This window comes from Accipiter gentilis, unplaced genomic scaffold, assembly GCF_929443795.1.
Source record: "Accipiter gentilis unplaced genomic scaffold, bAccGen1.1, whole genome shotgun sequence".
Lineage (NCBI taxonomy): Eukaryota > Metazoa > Chordata > Aves > Accipitriformes > Accipitridae > Astur > Astur gentilis.
In genome coordinates, this window is record NW_026060847.1 from 1,009,861 (window position 1) to 1,035,932 (window position 26,072).

Below are 26,072 nucleotides of genomic sequence, written 5' to 3' on the forward strand. Positions count from 1 at the left end.
CCCCTGGCTGCTACATAAGAATTTTCTCTGCCCATGGGCACTGGGCAGCTGAAAGCCACAGCCAAGGGAGAGGGGCCCTGGCTCAGCTCCCAGCAGTGCCTCTTTTGTGGGGGGGGACCCAAAATCTCCTCTGCCATGGAAATGTGCCCATGTGAACATCCTCTCAGATGAGCCCTTCTCCAGGCCAGAGACTGGACCACAGCTTTTGAATGTAGCACACATCTCCTGGGGATCTTCTCTTCTCCCCCTGGCCCTCCAACAGTGCTGGGGGAAAGGTGCTCCCATCCCCCCTGCTCCCATCCCTCTTGTACCTGCACACAAGCACCACCCTGACACAAACCCAAACTGACATCCCTTTCGAGGCAGCAGGAGGGCAGGGGTGGGGGCTGGAGGAGAGCAGGAGGAGGGGTCCCAGGTCTGCCATGGCACCTTACAGCCTCTGCTCAGGAAGAAAGCAGCTCAGTGCCTTGACAAGAGTGCTCAGGGTCTGTGAGGTCCCAAGGCAGCAGGAGCAGCCCATGGAGACTGGGTTCCTGACAGAGCATGAGGAAAGGGAATCCCAGCCCTGTGTGTCCCAGAAAGCGGCTCTGCACCTTGTGCTGGGGCAGTGGGGAGCAGAGTTGCCTCCTAACCATTGTGGGAAGTAATCCATAGGCCATGTTCCCCCCTGGGGCTGGCTGGGATGTTCAGGGCACTGCAGCCACCTCAGGGCTCACTTCTGTGGGGCCACAGCCCAGGGCTTACCCTGACATGGCAGTTCTGTCATGGCCTCTGCACTGTGGGAACAGCTTGGCCCAGGCCCTGCCTGGGGCAAAGAGCATCTGGGAAACCCTAGGGCAAGGAAATGGGTGCTCTCACTGAGGTGCATCACAGAACCTATCAGAGAGCCATTTTGACTAGAAACTGCCTGTGGCCAGTAGGATGGAAATGTCTCTGTCAGCAGGATTATTCCCAAGTGACCGTGGGCTCTCACTGCTTCACAGCCTGACCCCAAGCCTGCTGGCCCTGAGACATGCCCATTTCCCCACCTCCATGACTTTGTTCTCTGCTCCTCCTTCTCAGCCTCAGGAAGATGCTCTGACACTTGGGCAGGCAAGCACCGGCTCCGGGTCAAAGCTGAACACAGCTGTTCTATTATGAACAAAGATGATGCACAGCATAAAAAGGGGAATAAAAATAGAGGAAACTCTGGGCGGTTTCTGTTGCCCCTGAGCCAAGGGACATGGTTCCCTGGTGCTCACGGATATCCCAGCTCCACAGACCTCTTCTCCCTCCTGGCTGCACCCAGCTGCACAGCAGGGATGGGCTCTCATGACCTGGGGCTCCGGGACTGTTGTGCACAGAGCTCTGGTGTCACAGCCATTGTGTCCTCAGGGCAATGTGCCAGAGACACCTCTTCAGCATCATCATAGCCCATGCTCCCCAGGGACAGGGGCCACGTGCCTCCTTCAGCTCCAGGGACCCCAGCACTTCTCCAGGACTGCAGGCTGGTCCCTGCAAGCAGCAAGGCAGAACATTGCAGTTTGACCCCATGGGGTCTCTACATCACCTTCCTCCCTGCTCCTCACCACATTCAACTCCTTCTCCCACCGCTAGTACCTCCAAGGAAAACTCCTGGGACAGGTTCCCCCTTCCCAGGAGGCTGGGGTCTCAGGACAGCAGTGACTTGGGTGGCACCAGGGATGGCACCCCAGGAACCAGCAGTGCTAAATTTCCCTCTCACCTCCAGGTGCATCCCTGGGGTCTGCTCTCTCCGCTGGCTCCCTGGGCATTTCCCTCTCTCCCTGCCCAGGGGCAACATCCTCCTCTGGACCAGAAACCTCCCTGGCATCATCATAACCATCTGCTCGGTCACCTCCAGGCAGGACAAGAACATCTGAAAAGAGAGGGGAGCTGGTGACAGTCAGAAGATACATCCTGCAGAGCAGAGAGAAGATGTGCAGGGACACAGGGCTGAGACACTGCTATTGGCAGCACCACAGGAGACTCCCATGTCCTCCTCATCTCCAGCGGTGACACGGAGTGACACCTCTGTCCATCACATGTCTTCAGGGAGATCAACTCCTTCTTGCCTCTGTTACCTGGTGCTGAGCCCAGACCATCCTCCTCCTCACTGACCCCAGGGTAGGGCTGCAGCTGGGTCAGGGACTCCTCTGAATAGGAGCCTGCAGAGATGCACGGTGGCTGTTAGGAAGTGAGCCCCACTGACCTGCCTCGTGGTCAGAGCTGCTGGGGAAGGGGGACCCACAGAGCTGGGGCTGTGTGGGGAGGAGGGCTGGGAAATCCCCCTGCCTCCCTGGGGCAAACCCTGTCTCAAAGGTGCTCCCAGAGCTGCCCTAGGACAGCCCTTTCCTTCACTCCACGCATGTCACATGGGGTGCAGGGGCAGGAAGAGTGGGGCTGTCCAGCTGGGACAGGCAAAGCTGGTTGGGAGGAAGCTCCCCTCCCAGGCCATGACCTGGATGCTGTCCCCACAGACCACATGGTCCCAGCATCACAATGGGCTGGGGTCTTCAGGGAATCAGCCCTGGGTTGGGGCCAGTGGAAAGGGTCCTGCAGATGTACGTCCAGGGAGGACCCACACCCACCTGAGCAACCAAACCTCGCCTGCTTCTCCCACACTGGGCTGTAACCAATCTCCTCGTACACAGCCTCAGGGAACATCTCCTGAGCACTCCTGCAGCCTGTGGACAGAGGTAGGGCTGGCACAAGCACAGGCAGAGGGGCAATGGGAATCACACTGCGCTCCCTCAAACCTTTTCCTTGGGCCAGTCCAGGACTGGCCAGACAGCACACTCCCACTGCACGGTCCAGGCACAGCTGCCACATCCCCAGTGAGGGCAACATCGCTGTGGAGATTATCTGGGGCAGCGTCACCCTTGCATCATCCCATCAGAGACAGTGCTCATGCCCCTCTGGCCCCAGGGTCATGCAACCCTTGTCTGACCCTGGAGCAGCTCCCATGTTTCCTCTCCACCTGGAGCTTTCCCCTAACTGTCCCATGGGTCTAGGGTAGGGCCCATGTCCTGCCAGGGTCTGCACAGGGCTGGGCAGAGGGGACAGCCTGGGGGCCTGACACCATGGGGACAGACCATGCTACCCTGCACTCCTTCCATCATCTCCCTTGTCACAGAGCATCCCCAGCACTACCCAGAGCACTGCCAGCCTTGGCCATCTCCTCTCTGCTCACATATATCCCAGCTCCACTCTGCCATTTCTCTCCTCGCCCCATCGCTACCTCCCCCCACCTCTGGGCTCTCTCCACCCCTTGCTGCTGGTGCCCCATGGCCAGCCAGTCAATGGTGTGGTGCATGGGACAGGTGGAAGCCCACGGTCTCATCCCCCCAGCTCTGCCTGTGCCCCTCACTGACACCCTGCAGCCCTTCCAGGAGGTATCTCCCCCTGGGACCACTGTGGAAAGACCAACCTCTGCGCCCAGCCCTGGTGCATAGAGCTTGCCCAGCCAGGAGGGCCAGGAGCAGGCAAAGAAGGACCCCCAGGATGATGCAGATGATGACGGGCACTGAGACTCTCCCGCTGACAGTCGGACGGCCCCGGGGAGAATCTTTGTGGGTAAGAATATGGAAAGGCCAGCAGCAGGCCTAGGTGAGGTGGAAAAAGCATCATTCCTGACCCCCATAAAACAAAGCAGCAGGGGGTGGAGGGCCCCAGGGATGAGTGATGGAGAAGCTCCTACCCTGATGAGTAAATTACAACTTTCCCTAGCCCCCTCACCACCAGACCAGTGCCTTCTCCTGGGAGTTTCACCCCTCAGCAAGGAGCCCCTTCCACCCAGCTGTGGGTCACAGTCTGGCCCTGGGGATACCCAGCCCCGGGGGGAAGACAAGTTACCTGCTTGGGGTTGGGATGCTGCTATCCTGGGTGTAGCTGCAGAGGAGAAAAAGGAGAGCTGGGCTGAGAGGGTGGGTGTGCGGGTACCAGGAAGCCTCCTCCCCAACACACCGAGTGTGTGTCTGTGGATGTCCCTGACACATCCTACCCAAATTGCCCCTCCTAGAGTGCTATAAAGAGAGGCTGGGAAAGGGCTCAGTGCCTCTGCTCTGGGTGGCAGGCAGGATGGCACAGGCAGCCCAGGGGATAAACCTGGGTCTGCAGGGCCCCGCGGGCAATGGCCAGAACACATCCAGTTCCACCAAGGCTGCTCCCCACTTGGCACCAGGGTCCTGCACTCTGCAGGAACCTTCTTGCTCTTGGGAGATCAGGGGCCATGGCAGGACCAAGGCGGCAAAAGATCTTCCCCAGCTCCCTGCCAATACGCAAGCAAGGGGTCCCAGCCCTGCCACTCACCTGAGCAGTTCACAGCAGCATCTTCCTTATGCCGGCAAGCACCACCATCCCCAGGCCGGGCCCAGCAGTCCTGCAGAGACAGCTCTGTCCCCCGGCACTCCACCTGCTCCAGCCAGATGGGGCCCGTCCCCTCCCCAAACGCAGCCTCATGCAGGGCAGACACCGCCGGGCCACAGCCCAGCTGCCTGCAAGCCACCTCAGCATCCCGCATGTCCCAGGAGTCGTCGCACACCGTCCCCAAGAGCCACGGTGCCAGACCTCCACTCTGCCCGAGCACCTGTCCTCACCTCCCACGGCACGAATCTTCTCCCTGTCTGGAGAAGGCAAAGACCTCCCATGGCACTGAGAGAGCAGGCAGAGCCCTGCCAGACAAGAAGCATCCACAAATGAGCAGCTCCCTACCTGTGCACCTCGTGGAGTTGGGGCACGGGGCCAGCAGGATCGAGGGCATTTCTGGGCGTCTTCCTGAAGAAGGAAACACTGTGGTGAAAGGGCTGGTTTGGGAGATCGTGCAGAAGAGAGCAGGGCTGAGCTCTGCTTGTGCCTCCTTCTGCCATCTCAGTCACAGCACCAACTGAACCCTGGTCATTGAGAGGACAGACACAGGACCGTGGGGGGACCCCAACTGCTCAGCCCCACAAGGTCCCTGTTTAACAGAGCAGCAGGAAAGTGTCTATGGCAGGGAGGCTCTTCTGAACCCTGTCTGGTCTCTTCTGAGACCTCACCTGGAGATGCCTCTGCCTCCCCCAGGCGCTGCTGGCAACCTGGGTGGCAACTGCTGCTGGACCTGTGTGGCTGTGATTGCTTTTCTGCCACCAGCAGCAGAAGGGACTGACATGGAAAAGAAAAGCCCCTCCAAGCTCTTTTTCTGCCTTTGGCTGTGCTCAACAGGGAGCAGGAGGTAGAGTGACACTGGGGTGCCCAGGTGGCTCAGAGTTACCATTGCAGGTGATGTGGGCCTCCTCTTCTGGGTCTTCACATGACTGTGGGTTCCAGGGAGCAGAGGGACACTGCCAGAAGGAGCTGGTTTTCTCCCCACACTGCACATTATCCAGCCATGTAGGGCCAGACACCCTTCCATAAGACAGGGGTGTTTCCAGGGATCCTCCGTCCCCACAGCCCAGCTCCTTGCATGCCAGCGACACCGTGTCAAGAGTATTCGAGTTGGAGCAAATGCTGCCCCATGTCCCATTGAAGAAAATCTGCAGGTGCCCGGAGCAGCCATCACTGTTCTCCAGCCTCAGGGCCACGAACTCTGGGAGGAAAGACACCAAGGGGAAACAGGCTGGTCTGGGGCTGTGGGATCCAGGACAGCTCTGCACCCCCCAGGCCCACAGCTGGGTAGGGCCATGGCCAGTACGTCCCCCTTGCACCCAAGGGTAGAGAGAAGCCCCTGATGGACAGACACCCCTGCCCTTCCTGCTAGCCCTCGGGAACGGCTGATCTCCCCAGGGACCCACAGTGGGACTGAGGGTACCCGTGCATGGGTGTCCACAGGACATGCTTGGGCAGGAGCTCAGAGGCAGCCAGGGACAGCCTTGGCCATGCCTGCCTCTCCTTGTGTCCTGGTCTCCACGGGAGCCAGGCTCCCACTACAGCTCCCGGCACAGACCTGAGCAGACGACTCCCGCATCCTCTTTGTGCCCATAGTCGTGCTGCCCCCAGGGCCCGGCAGGGCAGTCCCAGAGAGCAGCTTCAGCCCCAGAGCAGTTCACACCATCCAGCCAGATCTGCCCAGAGCCTTCCCCAAACTGAGTGGAGCCGGCTGCCTCCACTGCCCCTCCACAGCCCAGGTGGTGGCAAACAACGGTGGCATCAGACAGGTCCCAGCCATCGTCACAGACAGTCCCCCAGATGCCCTGGTAGTAGATCTCCACTCTCCCAGCACAGCGCCCGGCCCCATTCACCAGCCGGACCCTTTGGCTCCCTGTAGTGGGTAGAAATCCCAGTTGCTGTCAGGGGTCAGCTGCCCACCCACCCCATCACCTGGGGGGCCCGTGCAGCTCCGCTCACCCCAGCAAATGACTCCCACGTCCTCCACAACCCCTGCCGCCGGTGCACTCTCAGGCAGGGAGGTGTTGCAGAGGGCCAGGCTGGCCTCATGCCCTGTGCACCGGACCCCTCGCAGCCCCACGGGACCCGTCCCTCGCTCAGGCTTTGGGGGGTTGTAGGCTGTCCCTGCCTCTCTGCACCGCAGCTGCCGGCACACCACGCTGGCCTCCTGCACGTCCCACTGGTCATCCAGGACTCTGCCCCATGTCCCATGCTGGAAGATCTCCACTTGTCCATCGCACCGGCTCTCTCCACCAACCAGCTGCAGGGATGCAAAGCTGGCTGAGCCTGGGGAGAGCAGAGATGCCACAGACATTGGTGGTACCGGGGAGCATGGCATCCTTCAGGGATGAGGGCGAGGGCAGATTTTCCGACCAAACATGGCAAGATTGAGCCTTTTGCTGACAAGAAGCAAGGGCAAAATCCTCTCTGCAGCTCACACCCAGGTCTGCTGCTGCTGCGGGGCACCCAGGCACCTGCTTCCTGAGTGGTGGGATGAGGCTCTGCAGAGCTCTGTCTGGGGATGGGATGCAGTTGTCTGCAGCCAGAGGGATGGAGCACAGCCCTGCAGCCCTGCTCTGGGATTGACCCACAGTAGGAGAATGGAGGAGCCCAGGCCTGGTGGTGGTGCTGGAGCCTAAGCCACTGCCCTGGGGGCAGATGCCTGCCTCCGTTCAGCCCTCAGCTCTCCCAAAGTAGAGCGGTCACTCTGAGCAGGCAAAGCCCTCCAGATGGCTCCTGGGGAAGCCAGGGTTTCTCCAGGGAGAAATTCAGCCTTGCACTGCTGTGGGATCCCTGCTCTGCGTGGCCACGTCACACACAAGGTGCAAATGGATTTAATGCAGCATTTTTCCAGCACTCACCTGAGCAAATGACAGCAGCGTTGTTCCCGTGGGAGCATGGTGAGGCCCCCAGGGTGATCACTGGGCACTGTCCCAGATGGGCTTCTGTCCCGTCACAGTGGAATGAGTCTCTCCAGACAGGGCCAGTCCCTCTCCCAAAATGCTCTCCTCCAGGAATGGACTCAGCAAACCCACAGTTGAGTTGACGACAGAGAACGTGGGCATCCGAGAGATCCCAGCGGGAGGCACAGAGAGTCCCCCAGGTCCCCGACACCTGGACCTCTACCCTCCCTGCACATGCTGTGCTGCCATTCACCAGCTTGAATCCTGTGTATTCTGGGGACAGAGGAGGAGGAGAGAGGGTAGATTGGTGCTTGCGTACCGTCAGTAGCTGGCGGAGAGGCCAGAGGGACAGCATGCCTTCTCCTTCTGCACTATTTTTGTGCTGCAGACAATCCCATCATCCCTCCTGTCCTCACACCTGGCCCAGCACGGTCCTTGCTCTGTTCCCCAACCACTGGCACAGCCCTGGTGTTCAACACCTCCCTGAGTCCTTATGTGTGCAGGTGACAACAGCGCTTTTTGCATGGGTGCAGGGCTGGTCCCTGGAGGACCCTCTGCGGCAGGAGATGAGGCGGGATTCATTCCCCACACACTGCAGCTCTCCATCCCAGATGGGACTGACCCCTTCTCCAAAGTGAGCTGTCCCAGTGACAGGCAGGGCCACACCACACTGCAACTCCCTGCAGACCACATCAGCAGCTTTGGGACTAAAATGTGAATCACAGACAGTTTTCCACTGGTCCCCGTCATGGATCTCCACACGTCCTGAGCAGTGGCTCTTCCCTTCCACCAGCCGGACAAATCCTGAAAAAAAACCAAAACAACTGGGAGTTCCCAGAGCCCTCTGGCAGTTAAATCCCCACATCCTGCATCATCTCCAAGCAAGCCATGACCAAACTGCGCATTGCACATCGCACAGGAAGTTGTTGCGGGAGTGTTGGTGACACAGGCACATCCAGACCCTGACACACCCCATCTCCACAGCATCACAGTGCTCGAGGGTATGTGTCTGTCGCAGACTCACACCCACAGGTACTGCTCAGACAAACTGCTCCCATACATGGCTCCCTGTGTTGCCTGGCATTGTCTCCCCAGCACCACAGTAGTGTGAGCAGTTTGGATCCAGGAGAACTGGCCCAGATGATAATGACTGCTGCAGCCTGCTCTGCCCCTCCAAGCTTGGAGACAGGCTCAGGAACCCCTTGGAGACACTGGAAATGCACCCCATTCCCAGGTGGTTCTCAGGCCATTGGGGCACTGCTATTAGGTGGGACTGGGCACAGAGGCGGTGCAGGTGTACCTGCTGTCACTGTCTTCACCAGCCCCCAGCTCCAGTGCCTGACTGGGGAGGGGGTCCTCAGCCAGGGCCAGAGTACACTGCCAGGTGTGCACATCCCCTGCCAACAGCTGGGTAGAGGGCAGCAGAGTGGGCAAAGGAGCCGCCCTGGGTTGACACAAGCTCCCAGTGCAAGGACGGGCACCAAGGAGAACCAGAAAGTGCTGGCAAATCCCCTGTGGCACAGGGCAGCCAGGGGCTGGGGTAGGCAGGAGAGGCTGGGCAGGAGGTCAACACTGTCTGCACAGGGCTGTTTCCCTGTGGGCTGGCTCTCATGGGGTGAGCCTGGAAGAGGAATGAAGTGGCCATGGGCCACCCTGTTCTTTTGCCCAAGCCCAGCACTCCTCCCCTCTAAGCAGCCCCTCTGCTTTGGGGAACTCATGTCTCCCAGTCCCTGGCCACCTTGGGCCCTTCCTCAGGACTGTGGGCGGCCATGTGTGCTGCTTTCACTGCCTCTGCCATGGTGAGACCTGGTCCTCGGTGCTGCCAGACAGGTCCTGGCTGAATGGGAGGAGAAAGATGGGAACCAAAGGAGACTGCAGAGCAGGGCATGGCATTCATCTCTCAGCTGGAGGCCCCGACGGAGGGTGGACTGAGCAACGTCCCAGACCAGGCAGTAGAGAGTTCATCTGGGGCCTTCCTCAGGGACCAGGGAAACCAGCAATGACAGTCACAGCTTGGCAGTGTGCCTGGCCACCCCAGGACCTGCTCCAGTACCCCTCCATTGTTCCCTGAGGGTGTAGCCAGGTCCCTTCCCCCATCCTGGCCACAAAGGTAGGGAATGGGCTGGCCCCTTACCTGAACACGTCACTCCAGCATCCAAATGGTGATCACAGTACTCTCGAGTCCATTCTGTGTTTGTGCAGTCAGACAGGGCAGACTCGGTGCCATCACACTCCACACCAAACATCCAAATGGGGCCAGATCCTGGCCCAAAGTGTGCCTCCTCATGAGCTTCAAGAGCAGATCCACAGCCTAGCTGCTTACACACCACTGCAGCATCACTCATCTCCCAGAAGTAACCACACACAGTCCCCCACTGGCCCTGTTGTTTCACCTCCACTCTTCCAGCACAGTGCCAGCTGCCACCCTCCAGCCTCACCTCCGCAGCTCCTTCGAACACCAACATGGGAGCAGTCAGAAGAGCACCAAGCCCCAGACTGCAGGTCTGGAAGCCCCCCTTCCCACACGGAGTCACAGGCACCAGCATGGGAGCCCTCCCCCTTCCACGCTGTCCCCGGGCCACTGTGGGAGCCCCTCCTCTTCCCATGGGCTGTGCAGGCTGGGAGTGCTCAACGCCAGTCCTGCTGGGCCATTCACCATCTCACAGCCCTTGGCACCTCCTTCCACTCCAACAGCCCCATGCCCGTGTCCACCTCCACACTGTGTCCCAAGGCCCTGCCCAGGGCACCATCTCCTCCCCAGCCCAGTACACCCTGCACAGCCCCGTGGCCCCAGGCCCACAGCTTCCCCTGCCCACCACCTGCCCTGGCACCACCCAAACCCACACCACACACTGAGCTTTCCGTGTCCTCAGGGAGCACCGAGAAAACTCCAACGATAACCCCAACACATGTCCCCTCCTCACCCCTGGCATCAGCCCAGCCCCCGTGCTTGGCCAGGGCCCCTAGGAAGGAAACTTCTCTGCCACCTGTGGGTGCAGACTGCCCTGTCCCCTTCTCTCTGTGAGGCACAAACTACCTTCCTGGGGTCGGGGCTCCCCTGCAGCCTGGCGGCAGTGGGCAGCACACAAACCCTCCAGGGCACCCTAGAGATTGGCTGTGCCCTGGGGATCGCCAAGTGCTGCCATCACCAGCTGGGCCACTACCAGCCTCAAGGGTACAGCACTGGGGAACAAGGGGTCCCAAAAGGGTAACCCAGGATGGAGTGTCCATAAATGCAGCCAGGCATGGGCTGCCATAAATACAGACAGGACCAGGGAAAGTCAGAAGGTCCATGGGCTTGAACAGCTTCTGACCCTTGTCTCAGTGGAGCCTGGAAAGGAACCGCATTCCCAGAGGGATCCCCATGACCCCACTGGTGCCCACTGGCCCCAGCAAGTGGGATGAGGGAACCAGCATTTACCCATGCACAGCTGGACCGAGAGGAGAAGCCACAGCACGTGTGGGAACACCAGTCCCTCTATCCCCATCCTGAGAGTCCTGCCCAGCCAGCACACCCCTGCTGCACTACACTCCCTGTCACGGCTCCCGGGAACTCACGGGGACAACAGCAATGGGAGGGTTATATATCTCTGCAGATGCCAACTCAGCTACAGGAGGAGCCAACTGAAGCAGCAGCACCATTTTAGACATTATCAGGAGCGATCTCCCCTCCGACACAGCCCAGCCCTCCAATGAACTTCTCCAGCGCCATTCATGACCATATATGAGAGATGCCTCCGCTACAGGTGTCACGTCACTGTGGTGGGGGGCCGTCACAAGACAGGGCCAGTTGTCGGGGGGGAACAGGTTTTTCACCCCCTGAACTGTGCCATGTGGACTAGGAGCACTGAGCAACTCCTATTCCGGGCACATCCAAGAGCCCAAGGAGCCACCCCTGTGCCATGGGAATCACAGGGCTGCGACTGCAGTGGGGGCTGCGTCAGGAAGGGAAGGAAACAGCCCCTGCCCCTGCTTCAGACCCCTCTCTGCTGGGAACAGCAGCTGGGAAAGGGCCTTGGCCAGGGGAAGAGCTCCATTCCATGAGTGCCGGCTCGTTCGTCCCTCCCTGGAGAGCCCCATGGTGGGTCCCTCGCAGAAGCCAGAGACAGAGCTGGGACATGTCCCTGTCCAGCAGCAGACATGCAGCCCAGAGGCTCAAATGTGTCCCTGACTGTTGGCATGTCACCGAGGGGCCGTTATTCCCCACGGGTGGCTTGGGAGCTGCAGCCTGCAGGTGCACAAACCACAGCCCACGTGGCTGCACAGCACTCCCTGCGCTCCGGAGGAAGTCTGTGGTTTCCTCCTGGCGCCGTGCCCAGGCACATCCCTGCAGTGCCCCCGAGCCAGCCCTACCCCAACTGCTCCATCCAGGGCTACAGGGGCTGCTCCTTTGGCCTCGCAGAGACGGTACCGGGAGGATCCTGTCCCCTCTGATGCCCTTGTGACAGCACACGGCCGCCCTGCACCGAGCCCCGCAGGCATGGGGTGCCATCGGTGACGTGAGCACCGCCATCCTTCCATGGCCACCACTGCGTGCTCATGATTTATACTGACAGTGACCTCACACCCCTCCTACTGCCACTACTGCGTGTGCCTGAGTTATAGTGCCACACGTGTGCATGCGGTGGATGGACTTCTGCTAATGATGGTTCTTCCAAAAAGCCGTGTTTGGTTGTGGTCTGAATATTATTTTGGTGACACCAGAAGCACCGACCCAAGCTATGTGCCAGCCCCTGGCCTATTAGCTCTCCAGGCATGATTGACATCACAAGTTCATCCATACACAGCCATGTGCATACTCCTAGCCTATCTGCTACTCAGCCACAGGTGACGTTATAGTGTCTGCATCTGACACAGGCCTGCTCCTGGGCTATCGGCTATTCAAACACCAATGACCTCAAAACCACCAACACAAACTAGGGGCCTGCTCCTGTCCTATCAGCTATGCAGGCAGCAGTGACCTCACATGTACGTGTACACCCATTTGCCAGGTACTTGCTGTTGCAATAGTGTCCCTCCGGTGACCTTACAAGAACCTATAAGGCCATGAACCTGGTCATGGCCTATGAGCTTTTCAGATCAGAGTGACAACACAAGTACATACCCTAGCCACGTGTCTCCCTGTCCTGGTTTCAGCTGAAATAGAGTAAATTTTCTTCCTATTAGCTGGTACAATGTTATGGTTTGAGTTCAGTATGAGAAGAATGTTGATAACACTGATGTTTTCAGCTGTTGCTAAGGAATGTTTAGTCTCAAGTCAAGGATTTTTCAGCTTCTCATGCCCAGCCAGAGAGAAGGCTGGAAGGGCAGAAGAGGTTGGCACAGGACAGAGCCAGGGCAGCTGACCCAAAGTGGCCAATGGGGTATTCCATACCATGTGATGTCACATTTAGTATATAGACTGTGGGGAGTGGGGGCAGGGGGATTGCCGCTGAGGGACTAGCTGGGTGTCCATTGGTGGGTGGTGAGCAATTGCACTGCGCATCATTTGTATATTCCAATCCTTTTGTTATTACTTCTGTCATTTTATTAGTGTTATCAATATCATTAGTAGTTTCTTCTTTTCTGTTCTATTAAACCGTTCTTATCTCAACCCACGAGTTTTACTTCTTTTCCTGATTTTCTCCCCCATTCCACTGGGTGGGGGGGAGTGAGTGAGTGGCTGTGTGGTGTTTAGTTGCTGGCTGGGGTTAAACCATGAAACTCCTTCTTGCCTATCAGCTACTCAGGCACCAGTGAGCTGGCCACCACATCTCCACCTACTTGCTATCTGCCTGTGAGATGCAAAGGCACAAATGACCTCACAAGCTCTGATGCAAGCCACACCCCTACTCTTAACCTCTCAGCTGCACAGGTATCAGTAATCTCACAACCACTTACACAAGCCACCTGCCAGCTCCCAGCCTATGATCTGCTCAGGCACCAGTGACCTCACAAGCACATACCAACCTATTTTCTATGTGCTCGTCTGGTGGGGTGACCCCATGTGGCAGCCTCCACTCAGTCACTTGCTCACTCCCCACCGGTAGGATGGCAGAGGAAAGTGGAAGGACAAAAGCGAGAAAAATATCTCATGGGTTGAGGTAAAGACAATTTAATAAGTGGATTACCTCTTCTACTTTGAAGAATGCCCAGCACTCCCCTAGTTCTATTGCTGACTATGATGTCATATGGTGTGGAATATCCCTTTGGTCCATTGGGGTCAGCTGTCCTGACTTTGTCCCCTCCCAGCCTCTTGCCACGCCCAGCCTCCTTGCTGTTGGGGCAGACTGAGAAACAGAAAAGGCCTTGATGCTGTGCAAGTGCTGCTCAGCAGTAGCTACAATGTCAGTGTGTTATCCATCAACACTCTTTTGACCACCAAGGCAAAGTTCAGCACCACAGGGGCTGCTAACAAGAAAATTAACGCCATCCCAGCCAGACCCAGTACAACCTTCACACCTTGTTCCCTCCCGTTTACATCCTGCTCAGGTCCTACAGGATTCAATACATTTACATCCACCATCACCACCCCCTTCCCCACCCTTTGACAGGACGTACACACAGCATACTGGATTTGGCTGGTGTGGCTCAGGTGGACCTGGACAAGTGCCAGCACACTCCTGACCTCTCCCCTCTCTCAGTCAGCCAGAGCTGTTTGAAACATTCAATCAGGTTATCAACCTAAGGACAAGGAAATGTGTATAGCACCAGTCTGCACTCCACGGTGGTCTTACAGGTAGCTGTGAGATCCCCCACAGCCCCATGGGGAAAGGGAGTTCCCCATTACCACCCTCCCTCTCTGCTTGGAACCTCAAAAGCCACTTTGCAGTTCATGGGCTCACTGGCTAGTTCCTCTCGTCCACATGGTCTTTTTTGAGAGCCTCATCGGGTCTTTTCTGTATTGTCCCCATGCACGTATTCTTCTGAAGTTGGCATTTTGTCCTGCCTTTCCATGTTTGCAGATGGTTTTGCCTGTGTCTTGCATCTCTGAGGAAAGCTCAGAGTCTGCCCCAGTAACCCTGCATGGCCATCCTGCTGGGCTGGGCTGGGATGTGGGGGCCTCCCAGGCCAGTTCACAGGATACCAGCATAACCATCAGCAGCATTCAGTCAGCGGTGAGGCCACCGGAGACAACGGTAAGTTGGTGGCTAAGTGCTAGATTGAGGTGGACTGGGAGGTTCACGAGGCCCAGGACCCCCAGGGAAGAGCAGAGGGACTGTCGAGAGCCAGCAGCTCTCATGAGAGAGTCTGATGCAGTGTGGGCATTGCCAGGGGGAACTGTGGGAGATTTAAACAGCCCTGAGGAGCGCCAGCAACCAGGACTGTGGGGAACAGGGCAGGCAAACAGGGCGTGTCCTGTCAGAAAGGGCGTGGTGCGTCAGTTTGCATGGCACTTCACACAGGCAGGGCCTGCAGGTAGGCCACAGCCCCCCCCTCTTCCCAGCTCGAGAAGGCCTCTCAAGTAGTGGGCATCGGCCCAGAGGGAGACCCAGGTATGGTTGCCACTCGGGTGAAAGCCATTGCTACGAAAAATGTGGCGACGCAGACAGAGCTCCCATGTAAAAGTGCATCTGTCCAGGTCTCTGGCTGCAGGGAGTGCCTGAGTCTATCACTGATGACGGAGGGCAGTGGGGACACCTCTTGTGTGAGGTGTGACCAGGTGGATGATCTGCTCAGCCTGGTGGCAGAGCTGAAGGAGGAAGTGGAAATGTTGAGGAGTATCAGGGAGTGTGAGAGGGAGATAGATTGTTGGGCCCACACCCTACCATCCCTAGGCAGAGGCAGCAGATGGAGGCTCCGCAAGAAGCAGAGGTTCCCCTGCCCTCTTGCCACCAGGCAGGAGGGGACCTGGATACAGGATGGAGGGGAATGGATACAGGCGAATCCCCTCCCGGTCTCCTTCACCTTCCCAGTTGCTGCTACACAACAGGTATGGGGCTCTGGAACTTGAAGGCCAGGTCAGTGAAGATCAGGGTGTAGATGAAGTCCTACCTAGGGAGGTGCTTAGGCCCAGTCAGTCAGCCCCACGCATTCTCACAGCCTCTGAAAAAAGAAAACAGAGGGTAATTGTCGTAGGCGACTCCCTTCTGAGGGGGACAGAGGTCCCAATATGCAGAGCTGACCCATCCCACAGGGAAGACTGCTGTCTCCCTCGGGCCCAGGTAAAAGACATTACCAGTGCACTCCCTGGCTGGTTTGGACCTGTGATTATTACCCATTGCTGGTTGTGCAGGTTGGCAGTGATGAGATTGCAGAGAGAAATCCAAAGGTCATCAAAAGGGACTTCAGGGCACTGGGCCGATTAGTGGAAGGATCGGAAGCACAGGTAGTGTTTTCCTCAATCCCTTCAGTGGCAGGGAAAGACGCTGAAAGGAACAGGAAAACACACCTGGTTAGTACAATGGCTCAGAGACCAGTGCCATCGGTGGAATTTTGATCATGGTTTTTTGATCATGGGGAGGTTTACATGGCACTGGGCTTGCTAGCTACAGATGGTTTCCAGCCATCTCTAAGGAGTAAAAGAATCCTTGCTCATGAGATGGCGGGGCTCATGGAGAGGGCTTTAAACTAGGTTTGAAGAGGGTAAGGGATAAGACTAGGTGCACCAGAGATAAACCTTGGGGCAGCACGCCGATATTAGGGGTGGATTCGATAGGGCAGCTCAAACGCATCTATGTCAATGCATGCAGCATGGGGAATAAACAGGAGGAGCTGGAAGCCATCGTGCAGCAGGATAGATATGACTTAGTCGCCATCAGGGAAACATGGTGGGACAACTCCCATGACTGGAGTGCTGCAATGGATGGCTATAAACTCCTCAGAAGGGATAGGCAAGGTAGGAGAGGTGGTGGGGTGGCTTTCTATGTTAGGGAATGTTTGGACTGTACAGAGCTACACGATTCTGATGACAAGGTGGAGTGCTTGTCAGTCAGGATGAGAGGGAAGGCCAATGAGGCAGATATTGTGCTGGGAGTCTGTTATAGACCACCTGACCAGGTTGAAGAGATGGATGAATCATTCTACAAGCAGCTGCCAGTAGTCTCAGAATCATGTGCCCTTGTCCTCATGGGGGACTTCAACTTCCCCGATGTCTGCTGGAAAAACAACACAGCAGAGAATAAATAATCTAGGAGGTTCCTGGAGTGTGTGGAAGATGACTTGCTGACACAGGTGGTAGGTGAGCCAACCAGGGGAGGAGCCTTGCTAGATCTACTGTTTATGAACAGGGAAGGACTGGTGGGAGGTGTGATGGTCGGAGGCCGTCTTGGTCTTAGCGACCATGAAATGATAGAATTCTCAATTCTTGGTGAAGCAAGGAAGGTGGTCAGCAAAACCACCACTATGGACTTCCAGAGGGCAAACTTTGGCCTCTTCAAGGCACTGGTTGAGAAAGTCCCTTGGGAGACGGTCCTGAAGGGCAAAGGGGTACAGGAGGGGTGGACATTCTTTAAGAAGGAAATCTTAATGGCTCATGACCAGGCTATTCCCGTGTGCCGCAAGTCGAACTGCCGAGGAAAATGACCGACCTGGCTGAACAGGGAGTTTTTGTTAGAAGTCAAGAAAAAAAGGAGAGTTTATCACCTCTGGAAAAGGGGGAGGGCAACTTGGGAGGAGTACAGGGATCTTGTTAGGTTATACAGGGAGAAAATTAGAAAGGCAAAAGCTCAGCTAGAACTCAATCTGGCCACTATTGTAAGGCACAACAAAAAATGTTTTTACAAATATGTTAACAGCAAAAAGAATCCCAAGGAGAAGATCTATCTTTTAATGGATACAGAAGGGAATGTAGCCACCAGAGATGAGGAAAAGGCAGAGGTACTTAATGCCTTCTTTGCTTCAGTCTTTAATTGGGAGACCAGTTATCCTCAGGGTACTCTGCCCCCTGAGCTGGAAGGTGAGGATGAAGAGCAGAATATACGCCCCTTAATCCAGGAGGAAATAGTTAGGGACCTACTACACCATCTGGACACTCACAGATCTATGGGACCTGATGGGATCCATCCAAGAGTACTGAGGGAACTGGCAGAGTCTTGCCAAGCCACTCTCCATCATCTATCAGCGATCCTGGTCAACAGGGAAGGTCCCAGAGGACTGGAGGCTTGCCAGTGTGACTCCCATTTACAAGAAGTGTCGGAGGGAGAATCCGGGGAACTACAGGCCTGTCACCTGACCTCGGTACTGGGAAAGATTATGGAACAGTTTGTCTTGAGAGCACTCACATAGCAAGTCCAGGATAAGCAGGGCATCAGGCCCAGTCAGCATGGGTTTATGAAAGGCAGGTCCTGCTTGACCAACCTGATCTCCTTCTATGACCAGGTGACCTGCCTAGTGGATGAGGGAACGGCTGTGGATGTTATCTCCCTTGAATTCAGCAAGGCCTTTGACACTGTCTTTCATGGCATACTCAAGAAGCTGGCATTTCCTGGCTTGGACAAGTGTACTCTTTGCTGGATGAAAAACTGGCTGGATGGACAAGCCCAGAGGGTTGTGGTGAATGGAATGAAATCCAGTTGGTGGCCAGTCACCAAGTGATGTTCCCCAGGGCTTGGTGTTGGGCCTGGTTCTATTTAATATCTTTATCAATGATCTGAACAAGGGGATTGAGTGCACCCTCAGCAAGTTTGCAGATGACACCAATTTGGGAGGCAGGATTGATCTGCTTGAGGGTAGGGAGGCTCTACAGAGGGACCTAGACAGGCTGGATTGATGGGCTGAGGCGAATTGTATGAGATTCAACAAGGCCAAGTGCCGGGTCCTGTGCTTGGGTCATGACAACCCCATGCAGCACTACAGGCTTGGGGAAGAGTGGCTGGAAAGCTGCCAGGCAGAGAAAGACCTGGGTGTGCTGTTTGACAGACAGCTGAATATGAGCTAGTAGTGTGCCCAGGTGGCCAAGAAGGCCAACAGCATCCTGGCTTGTATCAGAAATAGTGTGGCCAGCAGGAGCAGGGAGGTGATTCTTCCCCTGTACTCGGCACTGGTGAGGCCGCACCTCGAGTACTGGGTTTAGTTTTGGGCCCCTCACTACAAGAAAGACATTGAGTTGCTGGAACGTGTCTAGAGAAGGGCAACCAAGCTGGTGAGGGGCCTGGAGCATAAGTCTTATAAGGAGCAGCTGAGGGAGGTGGGGCTGTTTAGCCTGGAGAAGAGGAGGCTGCGGGGAGACCTTATCGCTCTCTACAACTACTTGAAAGAGGATTGTAGTGAGGTGGGTGCTGGTCTCTTCTGTCAGGTGGCTGGAGATAGAACAAGAGGAAATGGATTTAGGTTAGATATTAGGAAAAATTTCTTTACCGAGAAGTTTGTCAGACATTGGGATAGGGTGCCCAGGGAAGTGGTTGAGTCACCATCCCTGGAAGTATTCAAAAAGCGAGTAGACAGGGTACTCCATAACATAGTTTAGTAACATGGTTTAGTGGGCATGGTTGATGGTTGAACTCGATGATCTTGAAGGTCTTTTCCAACCTAAATGATTCTATGATTCTATGTATACTGCTGTGCTTTGTACTCATGGCTAGAACAGTGCTGATAACACAATGGTGTTTTGGCTGGTACTGAGCAGTGCTCGCACCACATGAAGGCTGTCTCTCCAACCCCCCTCATAGCTCCTAGGCTCAGGGTGGGCAAGTGGTTGGGAGGGGACATAGATGGGACAGCTTACCTGAATTGACCAAAGGGATAGTCCATACCGTATGACATAATGCTCCATTATAAAAGCTGAGAGAAAGTGGTGGGGAGAGGGGATGACATTTCTTATTAAAACATTTGTCTTCCAAAGCAGTCACTACATGTACTGAATCCTTGCCTCCCAGGAGGTGGCTGGATATTGTCTGCTGATGGGAAGTACAGAATAAATCTCCTTTGGTTTTGCTTTGCTTCTGCATGTGGCCTTTGGGTTTTGCTTTATTTTTTCTCCTACCCCCCAGCCCCCCCCCCCTCCCCCCCCGCCTCCCCGTTGAACTGCCTTTATCTTGACCCATGAGTTCTTTCACCTTATATTCTCCCCTCGTCCTGCTGAGGAGGGGGAGTGAGAGAGCAGCTTGCTGGGCACCTGATGGCCTGCCAAGTTTAACCTACCAGAGTCATCTTGCCTAACTCTCCTGCTATAGGCAGTTTTAACTAGATGTGATTGCTCAAGGACTACCCGCAGCTTTGTGTCATCCACAAAGGAGTTGAAAGAGCATTTCGTCCCATCATACAGAGAGAGAATAAAAATGTTCCACAGCAGTGGTCAAGGGCTGGTCACTGAGGGATGCCACTAGTAAGTGGCTGCCAGGAGGACTTTGTACCATGGATGATATTTGACTCTCATCATTCAGCCAACTTCCCACCCACCACATATTCCACTTCTTCAGTCCAGCTGCCAACAAACTAGCTGTAAGAAGACTATGGGAGACTTTATCAAAGGTCTTGCTAATGTCTGGGTACATAACAGCCCCTTCTTTTCCCTCCCACATGTGTTCTGCAATCCCTTTCTTCTCCTTCAAATGCCTGGAGGTGGCTGCAGGATGACTTGCCATATCACCTCCCCTGGTGGGGCTGACCAGTCTGTAATTCTCCCAATCCTCCTTCCTGCCCTTTTTGAAGACTGCTTTCAGGTCTGCCTTTTCCAAGTCCCCAGGACCCTCTCTGATGGCTCTGGCCTTTCCAAGGTGTTTGATAGAGGTCTCTCAATGACCCAGGCCAGCCTTCTCAATCTCCCTGACACCAAAAGCCTTCTCAATATCCCAAACTTGCAGAGAAGTGCCCAGGACACAACACATACCTGTCCAGGCCCTCAGGGCTACTTCAGAAGAGAACCAGAAGTGATTTCTTCCTTAGGCCCACAACCCCAATGGGCTGTCTGTGCAGATCACAGCTTTCCTGAGCATTTTTATCAGTGATCCCCTGCCCCTTGTCGTGGTTTGACCCTAGCCAGCGACCCTAGCCAGCAACTAAGCACCACGCAGCCGCTCACTCACTCCCCCCCGCCCCCAGTGGGATGGGGGAGAAAATCAGAAGACAATTAACTCTATCCCAGCTGAAACCAGGACAAGGGAAAACACTAGATCCAAGTGTGAAAAGGTAATGGGGGACTCTGCAATCCTAGAAGAGGCAACAGGGACCCCGCAGGCACAGGGAGGGTGGCTGGAGAGTGATTCATGCTCCCTCAGTAAAAAAACCTTGGCCTGGATCTAGTGTAGCACCCAAACACCTCTCGTGCTTCTGGATTAAATAAGAAAGAGAAATCCATTTCTGCACATGCCAGTTCAGGGCTGGCTGGTCTATGGCTGGAGCAGCAGGAGCTGCTGGAGAGGTCCCAGGATCCCCAGGACCAGGGATTTTGCACTGTCCTGGGGAGCAGGGCTGGCAGTGGGAATGGGGGGAAGGCAAAGGCTGTCTTGCTAAGGACTTTCCTGGATACAAGGGAGTCATTGGCCTCCATTTCCTCATGACATTGCTGGCCTGCAGTTTGGGGCTGGCAGGAGGGCTGACATGCCCTCCTCCCTGATGCCCCTGCTCCCCATCTTCCTGGGACTGCTGTTCCCTTCAAAGGAGCTCAGACTTTGGTGGGAAATCCCAGAGCTCTGCAGCTCCCTGTAGTGGGTACCAGGGAGATCTGGGAATGGGGCTGAGGTCTGAAAAATGGAGATGAGAGTCGAGCTCTTCAGTATGACTGGGGAGTGTGGGCTAACAGCATTGTACTCATGGTGCAGAGCCAGCACTTGCTGGAGAGAAACCAAGTGTGGAAGGTGCAGAAGAAAAGCTCGGTCTGATCCCTTGTTCCCTGGACACAAGGAGAAGCTGCTGCGGTACACTTGTCACAGGGCAGCCCCTCACGTCAGTCATCTCCAGTGCTGGCTGTGGGGTGGTACATGGCCAGCTCCATCCTCCGGCATGTCTCCATATCCTGGCTAAGGAAAAAAGGCCAGCCCAGCATGGCTTGTCTTCTGGACTAGAATCCAAGAGGTCCCAGAAGATGGCTGTGTCCTACGCCCATGTGAGACGCAGCTGGGGTTTGCAGGGACTGGGTGCTCATGTCCCCCAGTTTCTGCTAGGAGGCTTGGGAAACTGGGAAGCCTCAGGCAGAGGAAAAAGGTGCTGAATACCTCAGGTCTGTACATGTCCTTGGCTACAAGGTCCCCTGCCCCACTGAGTAGCAGGTACACATTTTCCTTAGCTCCTATCGTAGCTTTTGCTATGAATTTACGTAGAGAAGCTCTTCTGGTTACCCACCCACCCCTTGCTGGTTCCAGCTCCAGCTGAGCTCTAACTAGAGTTGCCCTGACTCTACCCCTGCATGCACAGACACAGTCTCTGTGTTCTCCCTGGGCAACTGACCCTCTTTCACTTGCCTGTGCACATCCACCCAGCAGCCTGAGCTCAGGTGCTCCTGCCAGGGTAGAGGTGGAGGATCACCAGGAGCAGCTCCAGAGGGAACTCCCCAGGGAAAAGCTGTGCCCAGCCCTAGGGAAGCTCTTCCCTGAACATGAGGAAGGCAGGGGCAGGAGGGCAGGGGTAGGCTAGAAGAAGAGCAAGAGGCTCTGCAAAAGCCCAAGGGAAAACATTGCCAAAGCCCGGGCTTGAGCCAGGGACCTTTAGGTCTTCACTCTAACATTCTCCGAGCTGAGCTTCTTCAGCTCTGCCCCAGGAGCCCTCGTCCCCATGCCAGCCATGCAAGGGCACGGAGAGATATAGAAGACGTGTTCCTCAGGGAGGTTCCTGGGAAAAACTGTTCCCAGTCCTGGCAGAGGGGAGCTGGCTTCTCCCTGCCCAGGCCTGCTAGCCAGGCAGTGCCAAGGGCCCATCTCCTGCCACCCCACCTCAGCCCGCTCCTGAAATGTTTCATCGCAGCCCCCGAGGCAGCTGGGGCTGTTTGGGGATCATGGGCAGAAGGATGGGACATGGGCACAGCATCAGTGGCAATGACAGTGTGTGATGGGTTAACCCTGGCTGAACACCAGGTGCCCACCAAAGCCGTTCTATCACTCCCCCATCCTCAGCTGGACAGGGGAGAGAAAATATAACAAAAGGCTCGCGGATCGAGATAAGGACAGGAGAGTTCATTCACTATTACCGTCACGGGCAAAACAGACTCAATTTGCAAAATTAACTCAATTTATTACAAATCAACCAGAGCAAGGTAATGAGAAATAAAATGAAATCTCAGAACACCTTCCCACCACCCCTCCCTTCTTCCCGGGCACAACTACCCTCCTGGATTTCACCACCAAGCCCCCCCAGCGGCACAGGGGGACAGGGATGGGGTTTATGGTCATCACACGTTATTTTCTGCCGCTTCACCTCCTCAGGATGAGGGCTGATCACACTCTTCCCCTGCTCCAGCGTGGGGTCCCACCCACGGGAGACAGTCCTCCACGAACTCCTCCAACGTGGGCCATTCCCACGGGCTGCAGTTCTTCACGAACTGCTCCAGCATGGGTCCATTCCACGGTGTGCAGTCCTTCAGGAGCACACTGCTCCAGTGCGGGTCCCCCACGGGGTCACAAGTCCTTCCAGAAAACCTGCTCCGTGGGCTCCTCTCTCCACAGATCCGCAGGTCCTGCCAGGAACCTGCTCCAGCGCGGGGTTCCCACGGGGTCACAGCCTCCTTCGGGAACCCACCTGCTCCGGCGTGGGGTCCTCCACGGGCTACAGGTGGATATCTGCTCCACCGTGGACCTCCCTGGACTGCAGGGGGACAGCCTGCCTCACCAGGGTCTTCACCACGGGCTGCAGGGGAATCTTCGCTCCGGCGCCTGGAGCATCTCCTCCCCCTCCTTCTTCACTGACCTTGGTGTCCGCAGGCTTGTTTCTCTTACATGTTCTCACTCCTCACTCCGGCGGCAGTTTCTCTCCGTCCCAACTTTTTTTCCTTCTTAAAAATGTTATCACAGAGGCGTTACCACTATCACTGATTGGCTCGGCCTTGGCCGGCGGCGGGTCCATCTCAGAGCCAGCTAATATGGGCTCGCTCTCTCTCGAACACAGGGGAAGCTTCCAGCAGTTTCTTACAGAAGCCACCCCTGTAACCCCCCCGCCGCTACCAAAACCTTGCCAAACAAAACCAATACACAGTGGTGTGACAAAACCTGCCCTTGGCAGCACAGCTGAGGCACTGGATGACTGACGCCTTCATGGCTGGCTGGGATCCAGGTTTGTGGTGAATGCCAGGTCGATGTTAGGAGTTCCAGGAGTCTTGCGGGCTTCCAGTCAAATGGGATCTTAGCAAAAGCCAGACATGTGCAACTACAAAGGCCGAAGGTGGAAAAAGAAGTGTGGCACTGATAAAGAGGTCTCTTCTTTGCTGTAGGAAAGCAAGGTCTCAGGGCATGCAGGGTCTGTGTTGGTTCCATGGCTCTCTTGCTTTACTCTTGCAGGAGCAAGACTGTTTTGGTCAAAGGGAGGAGATGACAGTCAGGGCGGAAGAAGACTTGAATACCTCCAAGGTATTCAAGGAAGGCACAGCCTCTCTTGGCAACTGACCTCATGGTAAAAACACTTCTCCTTATCGCCTGGTTCCTTCTCTGCTCCAGGCTGAACAAGCTTTGTTCCCTCAGTCTTGGCTTAGATGGCAAATGCTCCAGCCTGCCCCCAACCCAACAGTCTCATAGCCCTCTGCTGAGCTTGCTCCAGCTCATCAGTGTCTTGTCTACACCAGGATGGGGGACGGGGCACAGGAGACCAAAGCTGGACACAGTGTTGTCTAGGTGGTCTAAGAAGCTCTGAGGAGAGAGGGACAAACACTTTCGCTCATCTTCTGGCTGTGTTCCTCTTCATACAGCCAGAATGCCGTTGGCTTTCTTGGCTGACAAGGCAGACTGCTGGTTCACGTGCAGTTTGCAATCTACCAAGACCTCCAGGTCATTAATAAAGCTATCAAGCAGAGCAGCTCCCAGGACAGGACAGACCTTTGCAGTACTCCACTTGCTTCTGTCTCCATGCAGAGTGTTACCTGTTCAGAAGGATGCCCTGTCCTCTCTCAGCAGCTGTGGATGAAGCCCCACAGATTTGTATGGGTCAAGGTCTCTCCTCAATCCTTGTGCACTGTTGGGCTTTCACTCCTTGTACAAATTTTGAAGAATTTAAAGGTATTTCATAAGAGGAGACAGTCAGACATGAAATTGAAAAGAAAACTACCTTGTCCAAAAAGCTGGAGCTTCCAGGAAGCTTCCAGTTTTAAGGAAACTTTACAGGAATGGCCACCAGCTCACTCATGAGGCACAGTTATTGTCTACTGTACTGACGGAGCTTTGCTGGAGCTCCTTTCAGGTGTAGGGGGCTGGAGGAAAGGAGTTCATGGTGGTGCATGGAGGGAGGCCAAGAGATTGACACAAGAAAAGTTCACACCAGAGACAAGGCAAAGCTTTTTCCTCATGAGGACAGCCAAGCACAGGAAGTGACTGCCAGATAAATAATCCAAGTTCCATTCTTGGAGGTTTTCAAACCAAAACTTGGATCAAGCACTGAGCAACCAGCTTTCACCCCAGAGTTGACCCTGCTGAGCTGGAGACCTCCTGAGGTCCTTTCCAACCTGAGTGTATTGGTTTTGGCTGGGACAGAGTTAAATTTCTTCACAGTAGCTTGTATGGGGCTGTGTTTTGGATTTGTGCTGAAAACAGGGTTGATAACACACTGATGATGTAGTTATTGCTGCGCAGTGCTTGCACAGCATTAAGGCTTTTTCTGCTCCTCACACTGCCCTGCCAGTGAGTAGGCTGCACAGAAGAAGTTGGGAAGGGACACAGCTGGGACAGCTGACCCCAACTGACCAAAGGGATATTCCATACCATATAATGTCATGCTCTGAAATAAAACTGGGGAGGTAGAGGTTGGAAGCAGCTGCCTTTGCTTGGGGATTGGCTGGGCATTGATTGGTCGGTGGTGAGCAATTGTCTAGTTTGCATCACTTGTTTTTCTTGGGTTTTATTTTCCATTTTATTTGAGAGTTTTTTGGTTGTTTTTTTTCTTTTTTTTTTTTTTTTTTTTTTTTTTTAGCAAGTTCATCACTAAGCTTGCCAATTAGAGACAACAGCATGGAGAGAGGGCAGAGGAAAATTCCAAGATGCCGGTGGGTTGTTCCTTGTGAGGCTCTGTCAGCTGTAGCAAAGTGAGAGTCTGTCAGGACAATGGGCATCGTGAAGCCATCAAGTCCACCAGAGCATAGGGGAGGGCAGTGAAGATGCAGGTAATGATGACATGATTGGGACCGCAGCTCTGTTAGGGGGGAGCGAGGGACAACTGCTCTGGAAGGCAGAGCTAGCTGGGAAGTGAGGGGTATCCCCATGTGAGCAGGGAGGGGGCCTCACCAGCCTGAGATCCCATCAAGGGAGCAGGGTAGGCCAGGGGGCTGGCAGCTGGAGGCAGTTCAGAGTCCAGGTCACCTAGCAAGGTTCTGATGATGGAGCAGGTCCAAGGTCAAGCCAGGAAGTTGATGCACAGGTTGGGGTCAGGATGAGGCCTGGTAAGGGTTACCTGAGGGGTCAAGCACAGCCCAGAGCTGTCTCCTCTGCAGCAGGACCTCAAGTAGAGGAGCATATCGCCTGCATCTCTCCCCCATTGTGCACCTTCCCCTCTGCCGGAGAAAGGGGCTGAAAGAGACTGCCCTGTGATGGTGCTGTGGAAGGTGGTGTGCACAGCTGGGTAAGGTGGAGGGTCTCCTGGGTGCCCATCCGTCTGTCCCTCAGCAGGAGGGTGACACTATTGCTCCTTGTTTTCCCCATCTGTGCATGCTGCTCTTACTCTAGCTCCCAGGCTCTTTGAGACTGGGCGTTCAGTTGCATTTCAGACACTTGACCCTATTGGTCCTGGCATGGAAGTGTCTGCATGGAGGTGCCCAAGCCC

The 26,072-nt window shown here is 55.6% G+C and overlaps 1 protein-coding gene across 1 annotated transcript; it reads right to left on the bottom strand.

Annotated features, from left to right (window-relative positions):
- Positions 1-1,309: 1,309 nt before the first annotated feature.
- Positions 1,310-9,730, bottom strand: LOC126036948 (antigen WC1.1-like). The gene is given in 11 exon segments (XM_049797176.1): positions 1,310-1,494; positions 1,724-1,876; positions 2,589-2,684; positions 3,428-3,565; positions 4,309-4,542; positions 4,545-4,622; positions 5,249-5,563; positions 5,921-6,235; positions 6,322-6,638; positions 7,220-7,538; positions 9,400-9,730. Coding segments are annotated over 11 exon segments (2,481 nt in total).
- Positions 9,731-26,072: the final 16,342 nt, after the last annotated feature.